Genomic DNA, 9,937 nt, shown 5'->3' on the forward strand with positions numbered 1-9,937 from the left:
TTTATTTAGATACAAGATACTTTATCTATATTCAATCTGAAAAGAGTTTTAAGATATTTGAAATTTTTTTTTCTTTTTTTATTAGGTTTATAGGTTTATTTATTGAGTTTTTCTAAATAGAAATTGACAATAATTTTGCAAATCTTAAAAAACTAACATGTTTGCTATTGAGCTAGGTACTCATATTTATCAAGGATTTTCTTTTATGGCGATTTGGTGCAGTTGCAGAAGATAAGTGTCGAACATGAGAATTTAGATGCGACTTGAGTCCCTCTCGAAATTTAGGTATGTTTTGACGCATAACTTCTTCAACAGTTGGTAAATATAGATCGTTGTGTAGGTTTTTGTTTTTGACATACCACGGAGCGCACGTAGCTTGTCGGAAAATTTTATTTTGTACTCTCTGGATTTTTTATAGATTTGTCTGTTATCTGATGTTTCAAAGGTACATCATCTGTTTCCGCTTGACTTTTGTTTTATATTCCATCAATTTTGCCTTCCAAAAAACGTTATATTAGTCAATATTTTTGGCTCCAATAAAATTGACCGACGTAAGTATACTGTCTATTATAGAATTTTGCATGACCTGGTCTAATTAATGTAACATTTCTTCATTTGTTATGCGATCTGCCCAAGAAATTTTAAATATTATTTTATATATGTTTATGTTTCCAATTTTAACATCCATACCTTCACGCTTTCGGTCAAGTTTTGATACTATTAAATGGCAAATTTATTATTGTAAATTAAGCATTATGTAAAAAAAATTTAAAATTTGTTTAAATTTCAAAAAGTCTTCATATCATAATAATTTAGTTAATAATTACACTTTCAATCAACTTGAAGCGATTGTCAATCTCAATATCTATTATGGTCTTTAATCGCTTCAAAATAAATAGCTTGGAATGGTTTTGTTTAAAATTTATTATGGAAAGCTATTATCGCATTTCTGCAATATCTGAATTCGATTGCGTTCAACTTACAATTTTCTGGTCGTAGAAAAGCCAACATTGGTCGAAGTTGAAGTCTCCATCTCTTCTCATATGCCATAAGTAATTAAATAACTTTTTGGAGGAGTCTGTAGGAAACGCTGTACGTTACGGTCAGAAATACATTTAATTACTTTTACCGAACTGACATTGATGTCACTCCCTGCTCCCCGACGTGCCCGGCTTTCGTTCGATTTGTTTTATAATTTGCAGTCAATAAACTTTCATTAGTCCTCAAACTCATAAATTTTACTACTTGATTGCATCGAATAATGTTAGGGGTGCACCCAGGCTTTTCGTTTTTCCATCGAAACGTGTAATTTTGAGTTGAAACTAAATTGAAACTTCCTACTTTTGTGTGCGGCAATTTAAACTGAAGTGAAATTAAATTAACATTTTCTGTCAGATATTTTTCATTTTTTAATTTTTATAAAATTATTTTTCTTTTTTGTCTTGCTTTGTATTAGTTTGAGTTACTTTTTGTGTTTCCTTTAATTTTCGGATATATAAAAAATTTTTTAAATATTAAATAATATAGCTGCAGTTTCCTTAAAAAGATTTAATATTAAATAATTGATACTTTCTATTGGAAAAGTTGTTGTGATGCAGTTTTATTTATGAATTATTTTTTTGTTAATATAAAAAATATAATTAAGAAATTAAATGTCACGAATCCTCTGAAACTGCGGCTCAAAAGTCAAAATACTATCGCTTAAATGGATAATTGCGCTTAATCCATATTAAAAAAAAACATTGATATGTTTTCATTTATCTCTATATTAATGTTTTATATTTATACATAATATATTCATTAAGAATTGCAATTAATGTTTTAATGGTTTCTTGCATTAAACAAATTAAAAATTTTCCAAACTGACGCTTCTTACACCCATCGCTTTTAATTTGACTTGAACGTTAAAATTTCTAAGTACTGTAAACAGATCCATTATATCCGTGCTTGAGGCACACACACATATGTTGATAATATAGAGAGACGATTTGAACCTTTATATAACTGTAACAGCAAAGAAAGCCAAGCTCCTGGATCAATTAATCATTTGTAGAGTTTGTTCGGGAGTACAATAAGCGCATCGATACTATAAGAATCAATAGGAATAAATCCGATAAAGATTATATGTACAAAAGATCCACAATGACTTACAATTCCCTTAACCCTATTAAATATTAGAGATATTTCTGCTATTCTGACATTCCGGATAACTAACAATGCTCAAATTGTCTATATATCTGCATGTAGATAAATTGTGCAAATAATCAAATTATTCCAGTATTATAGATATCCGTTTTATATAAAATATTCCGAATATTAAACATATTAATTTTAAGTTTGAAATAGGTCCATGAACGACCGCAAAATGGTTTTAACCCAATATAATATGAGGTCACCGCTTTTCTGGCTAGTTCATAGGCTTTCTTATTTCCCTCAAATCCGCTGTGTCCTGGGATCCATAATAAGTGGACCCTGTTTCTTTCAACAAGATCTTTGAGAAGTTAAAGGCATTCTCAGTTCTGAAGTCACTCGAGATGAGCGTATTGCTAGGTTTGCTGATTTGTTGTCAAAGAAAATACATATTATTTTTCCCGTGGTGAGTTTCCCTTTATATTTTGTTAGACATAGTTCAATTACGTGTACTTCGGCCTGAACATAGACTCTCACCCCCATTCCTTCCATCGGCCATCCCTGTACCACAGATGGTAATCCAAATGATTATGTCGATAATTATTACTTTAAAAATGTTTTTAATTCTCAAATATATACAGGTTGTGAAAGTAATGTCACGCTTACAACACCATTTATCAGTACGCATATTTTATAAGTTGCTGTGACATGTGGTATGCAATTTGTGGTCCAATTGACTAATGGCTATGCATCCAACTTCTCTTATGACATTGTGCACATATCTTAAGTTTCTGTGATTTTTACTTCAATTGATTGAACTATGAAAGCCACGAGATTTTGATTATCAGTTAAATGAAATGAACTCTTAGAAGAAAGGCTTTTTTAAAAATTAATTTAAGAGTTACCGCTTTTACACATGAAGGCATTGAGCACATTAAATGCAAACACGACGGTGCAACTGCAATTATATTTAAATATCTCCGATACATTTTGCTTAGGGCAAACAAAGTCAAATCAATTATTTTGAAACTAATTTCATGACTATTAAAACTTATAATTAAAAATTTTCTATTTACACATTACATTGTAGTATTAAATATAGTTTTCGCTAGTTTATAACATATTAATTAAGTTTTGCAATTGCTCTTGAAGTTTCACTTTTTGGTGAAAATCACAAATAATGTAAATCATTTTTTGACCGAATACAGCCTTTAATTATTTTAATTACACCCGTCGTATTAGAAGCAAATTGTAAACACCTTAAAAGTACTCATTACCTCACTGAAGTAATCATTCAATTGAAAAAAATACATAAAATATAAAATAATGAATCTCAATGAAAGTACACACAAACATTAGTGCGGCGCCCTTGATCCACTTCGATACAAAATACAAAATACAAAAATACAAAATCACAAAAATACAATATTAATAATATTAACAATAATTCACACATAAACGAATTTATTACAAATTGAGTCATAACTTTTTTAGCAGTGTTCAATGAGTACTTAATGCTTTTTATTTCCAAGACTTTTTCATACACTTGGCGCAGATAAAAAAAAATCTACTTAAATAAAAACATTAAAGTTTCACTTTATTTCTTAACGCGCATAATTATTTTTGGTTGATTTACAGAATTAATTTTAAAATTATGGCAGATATTAAGAGCTTCAAACAAACATTAATTTTGTATATGATATCCATAAACATACATATATACAAGTAAATTTAAATGAATATATGTATATACATTTATCTCGCCAATGTATCTCTAAAGAACTTTGATTGTGTGTACATGTATCAATGCAAACTACCTTTCATTAAAAATATAAAAAAAAACTCAGATAAATAAATTTAATTATGTATTTGGAACAACTATAAATGATCGTTTTTTAATATAATTAAAAAAAACTATATATTTAATTAAAAGGTGGTAATTACATTTTTTTTCACATTTAAAACAACATCATTTAATTAAAGCGTTACTCAATGATCTTACATTCAATGAAGTAAAGTTTATTATAATCGATTTCTTTGTTTTATAAAAACTTTCAGATTTACAGTAGGTTAGGTTAGGTTAGGCTCGGAAGGCGCGTGCTGATAGTTGTCACAGGATCTGGACGCCAGGTGCCCCTCTCGATCGATACCTACCGCCGGTGCAGGGGATCAGACTCCCTGCACCATAACTTTAAAATTTTCATTTGACATTTGCCATCTAAAACACCTTCTCCCTGTGGGATTTCTTTATAAGTCTGCCAACCCACGCACAAAAACACTCGGACTCGACCGCCCCTAACATGGAGAAAACAGACATCGTTGTGTGCCGTCCCTACCTTGGGGAAAACAGACGCACACAGGTAGGTTTTAGTTGGTTGCTTATTAGCCGGCCTGCCTAGCATGAGAAACCCTGTCAGAAGGTAGCATATCGTTGTATGGCTACCAACGTTAATGAAGCCCGACGAATCATTGCAGGTTTGCAATATCAATTCGCATTAACCATCCGCAGGCTCTGACCTGAGATTTCTTTGTTCGTTTCTATATTTTTATAATAATTAGAAATTAAACATTATATCATATGAATTAAGATCATTATTGTAATATAATGCCCTGTTTTCAAGCTTATTTGGTTACTAAAAACATAAATACGCATATGTGGGTTTAAAGGAACTCATGCAATTTATTGACTCTTTCCACACAAAGTGATATGTTGGAACAAATGACCTGTAACGCAATAGAAAAATTCGTCTCACTTTAATGTAAAAAAGTAATTATTTAATTTTGTTAAATTTTTTATAAACAATATATAAAATTATTATCATAAGTAATATAACAATAATAGTAAAAATAATAATAACAAATAAAGAAATATATCTCTAAAATATCACTAACGAGTTCTATAAACGAGGGTCTACTGCAGTGCAAACAAAATGTATTTGATACTTTGAATTGCAGTGAGAGATGTTCTTGGAGTTTAGCCAAAGATTGATTCACGGATCCCTATGCTTTAGTATAACGATATTATTAATTACAGACTGTTGGCAGGAATAAGACTGTTGGTATAATACGCATATACCAATAAACATGCTAGTTAAATTTGGCACCTCTTCTACAAAATCTGCTGATTTAACCTCTGCTTCTGCAAACCACAAACGAAAGTTGATTCACGACCATTTTTTGTGACAGTGAAATAGAAATTGTGAGGATACTTCATGGTCCTTATATTCCAAATGTTCCAAATGAACATCCAACTTAGTACACAGTAGTAAATAGAAAGTATCTAGGTTAATATCCATCCTAACGGGACACTAGACTATAGCACGACATGAAGCCAGATTCGACCTGCCTTTCGAATTTCCTGTAGTGTATTTGTACTGGCTTTCGAAGTGCAGACACCCAAGCAACTGTTAAAGAATGGGGACCCCATTCTTGAGTTCACTCAGTGATATTTTTAACAAACACTCATTCTAATGCATATTCTTTTACTGACAATTACATGGAATATGAAATCAAAACGGCTTTCTTGAGTAATTGATGAGGATTCGTTTATTTTTCCACTCCACATATCTACTGCTGTACTTTCAATCACATATATTCGTTTCAATTAAGTAAAATTTTGTGTGGGATTGAAAACATTTTGGTTCAGAAAGTTTTAATATAATTTTGTTTTATTCAACTCTTTGCCTTTAAAATTGAAGATACAATATTCACACAGCATTTGGTAAAGTTTATTTAAACTTTATTTACTTCCCGGATTAAGAAAATTCATTTCTGAAACAAAATACTTAATCATAATATTACTGAGACATAATTTTCGCATTTATAATCTTTTATCCATGGCCGTAGCATCTCATGGTATTTATTGCTGTTGCTCATTGTCAACAAATATTTGTTTGATATAATATATCATCCTTCAACTGTTGTTAAATGGTTAGGAATTCATGCCAAAATTGTCAACATGACAAGCAAAAATGTATCAAACTTAAGAGGAATTTATATGCAGTAGAAAAATTTTATTATCAATTTATCAAAGTGAAAAAGTGGTTCAACGTTCAGGCACAGCTGCTACATTGTGCGAGGGGATATGGAGAGTAGGGAGTAGGGAAATGACAGAACAAATAGATTTAAAAGAGTTTGTTTTGTATAAAATTTACATAATAAATGACTATAGAGTCTGTGACTTGTGCTCTTTGCTAATTGTTTGTCCTTTGTTGTCCGATTTTGGAATTAATTTATAAATTTCAGCACAAAATACCCACGCGTAGTCGTAAATTCAAAATTTTGCCCATTTTTCGTCTATTGTAGACGCAGTCGCCCCAGCCAACTGCCACGGTTTATGTATGTGCGAACATATTTTCTCTATTGTCGCACGTTTTTAGTGGAGACATTAATCATGAAATTTTCGTGGTTAGCATTTATGTTGGGGCTCTTTCCGGTTGCTGTGTCACATAAATTTCCCTAGACGCACTATGCGAATATACATACCAGTAAGAAAAAAATTATATCCTTAAGAATGTTACCATATATGTACACACAAACATACATACGCAAAGTAGTGGTGCTAAAAATGTTATGATACTTTCAAAGTGCGTTACCATAACCTGCTTTGCACTTTGCCTCCACTGAGTTTCCAGACATCTGCTCAACTCGGTGTCTATGGCGATTGCCTTAGCAACTGTATTCACTATGGGACTCGCCTTTTATTTATTTGTTCCTTTGATTTATTGTACCAAAATTCATTTTTAAATTCACAAAACAATGTCTGCACCTTTGCGTTCTGCTCCTTCTGCTTTACACGTACTATTCTGGCCAAGAAAACAAGCGTTATTTGCTTAGAAAAATCATAGAAGCATAATTGTTTCCACAACATCTGGCATGTGACTGAAGTAAATAAAGAAGTTCTTCATCTGTCGGGTATTGTTGTTGCTTTTTATTCCTATTATCCTGTACCTGCTGGATAAAATCAAAAAAATTAAAAAAAATCCTTCTAGCACAGCACGAATTGTATAAAAGGTGATCATTTTTCTATAATATGAGTCCTAGCATGACTCAATGTCAAGGTGTGTTGTTTGGGATTTTAAAAATGTTCGTGTGTTCAGTTTTATTCTTTTATATATATTTTCTACCGATATTAGTTGCAGTGGCACTTTTTTAATCAGCTGAGCAGATGTTTGATATTATAAAAACTTTTTTAATCAATGGTATATTCTGCTGCTTTCAGAATGTATCAAAACATAGTAATTTTTTATTAAATATGGAAGTATATATTAATTATTTTATGTACAAAAATTTTAATTAAATTAATAAAAATGTTTTAATAAAGTAAAGAACACATTACTCTACGACTCAGGTGGTCTATTGTGCTAATCGCAGTCATTAAAGATAACACTAAACCGGTTTTGTTTATTTCATACATTATAAGAGCGAATAAATCTAGTCTCTAGATGTCTAAGTGTGATTCTGCACAGTTTAGGGTATTTCGGTAATGATTTTAAAAGTGATATGAATAAGAAATAAAAACATAATATTTGTGCGGTACCTTTCCTAAAATTTTATTTATTAGAAATTTAGATCTTATATATAAAACGTACTGTTTAACATAAAAAAGAATAATGTTATTCTAAAAGCTTTAGGATTCCAATAAATATTTATTGCTAAATCAAAGATTAAATAAATTATATTTTATTTTTGATATAGTTATATCTTTATAATTTAAAATTAATTAATATAATTATAAACCATAAAAAAGATATTAAAATAGTCGATAGTCGATATATATTTAAAAAACAAAGAAATGAATGGTTTATATTAGTAACTAAACAAAAACAACTTTAACTGTTTAATTGTTTATATTGCTAATTAACTTTATGCTTATATGTTTATACAAAGGGTTCATTATATTATTTTTAGAATACAAGAAAATCTTAGGTATCTTAAATTTACAAAATCCGAGATATGGCCATTTAAAAATTAGTTTGAAACGCAAATTCTTGAAACCCCCTGAGTCTGTATATACCACAAAAAGATTTCAAAAAATTTTTCCGAGAAATAAGTTTTAATCTTAAAAAAGGAAATTTGATTAAAAGTGTAGATCATAAGATCAAAAACCGTTCCGATTGTAGAAGAATTGGTCAATCTTTTGTATGACTCTTTTCCCATTATAAAAGAGCATTTCTTCAAAGGCTCATTCTTTTACCATTGGAGAATGTAGTTAAATATTTTGTTGTTCACGTAATAAAAACGTGAAATATTGGGTTTTAAGAGGTCCATATTATTAACTACTATAATAATAAAACTGTTATGCTCGCAATGAATTATCAGTAGTTTAGGTATATTATGAAAACGGAGATTTATTCCTTAATCTCTTGCTACTTCTTTCCGGACACACCTCTGTAGTATATAACTAGTAGTATATAAATAGTAATATATAACTAATAGTATATAAGTAGTAGTATATAACTAGTAGTATGTAACTAGTAGTATGTAACTAGTAGTAGATAACTAGTAGTATGTAAGTAGTAGTATACAACTAGTAGTATAAAACTAGTAGTATATAACTAGTATGCAGTCAAACAAAGTCGTTCTATAGTTTGATGATAGGAGTATATCGAATTAATATAAAATTAAATTGAGACCTATTACTGTATATATATATATATATATATATAGTTAGTTAGTTAGTTACTTCTTTATGAATAATTTAAAAACATACAATCATTATCCATACTTTATACATTATTTACCTAAAGCTATGACTAATGTCGTCAGCTTTACCTAGCGATTGCCTACTCTGCTAATCCCTCTAATCTTGTAGTGAGTTTGATGTTATAATTAGTATATATTGTAGGTGTGCATACATAAGTGCGGTTAAAAGATCTCATCTATAATTTGTTGCCTATATTTTATCGCTTGATTAAGATACACGCATAAATTTAGCCAGTTCATTCCATTAAGGATACCGTGCAATTCTGTTTGGCTCAAAGTCGTTTTCCCAAAATACTTGTATCTTATTTCCTTTAAAATTGGGCAAATTGCGAAAACTCAATTATTTACCCTACGTAAGTGGTGCACTATCTGTTTGCAGCCTATGTAATAAACAGGAAACGGAAAACGTTAAACACTTTTTCGCAATTTGCCCAAAAAAAATATATATATATGTATATATATCTGTATGTATGTATGTATATGTACATTTATGTATATGTATAATGTATGCGTATTAAATATATTTTATTTAAATTTGAATAAAGTTTTAGCTTTACTCAGCGGTCGTAATTATTTTTTTTAATTTTTTTTATAAATAGTTTTTTTAAATAATTAACCTTTACGTGCTAAAATAAAATCTACAATATTTTTCCATCGTGCAAATGTAAACTAATAAACTTTTTTTTTTTAATATTTTATTAAATTTAAACTTCTCCGTACAATTTCAAGGACTTCTCAAGTTTTTAGAACATAGCTTAATAATATATTATACATCTTTGTAGCAATCAAAAAACAGAAAACGGAAAAACATGAAAAACATGAAAAATGCAGTTTAGTAGTGAAAAGTATTCAAGAGCAAAATAAATAGTAAATGTATAGTTAAGCTGCTTGGTAATGAGTGGAGCACTCGGATGTGGTCAAAGGACATGCAAGTGCCAAGAATGAGTTCAAAGTCGCAACGAGTGGAGCAATTGGGTCAGAGGCAACACAACAGTGCGAGTAAAAGTATTCAGGCGTCTATTTACCCATTAACTGTTGTGCTCGTGTGTTGCAATGGAGAAAATAAATTTTCACTGCCTTTTGTATTTAATTTTGTATTTAA

General features: G+C 29.8%; 1 protein-coding gene across 1 annotated transcript in view; it reads right to left on the reverse strand.

Moving 5' to 3' along the window:
- Positions 1-9,864, reverse strand: part of LOC119675007 — a 112,169-nt gene extending 102,305 nt beyond the window's left edge. The window contains exon 1 of the mRNA XM_038086168.1: positions 9,861-9,864. Within this exon, the coding sequence (XP_037942096.1) occupies positions 9,861-9,864 (4 nt within the window). The remainder of the gene's footprint in view (positions 1-9,860) is intronic.
- Positions 9,865-9,937: the final 73 nt, after the last annotated feature.

The sequence above is a fragment of the Teleopsis dalmanni genome, chromosome 2 (assembly GCF_002237135.1).
Source record: "Teleopsis dalmanni isolate 2A chromosome 2, ASM223713v2, whole genome shotgun sequence".
Classification (NCBI taxonomy): Eukaryota; Metazoa; Arthropoda; class Insecta; order Diptera; family Diopsidae; genus Teleopsis; species Teleopsis dalmanni.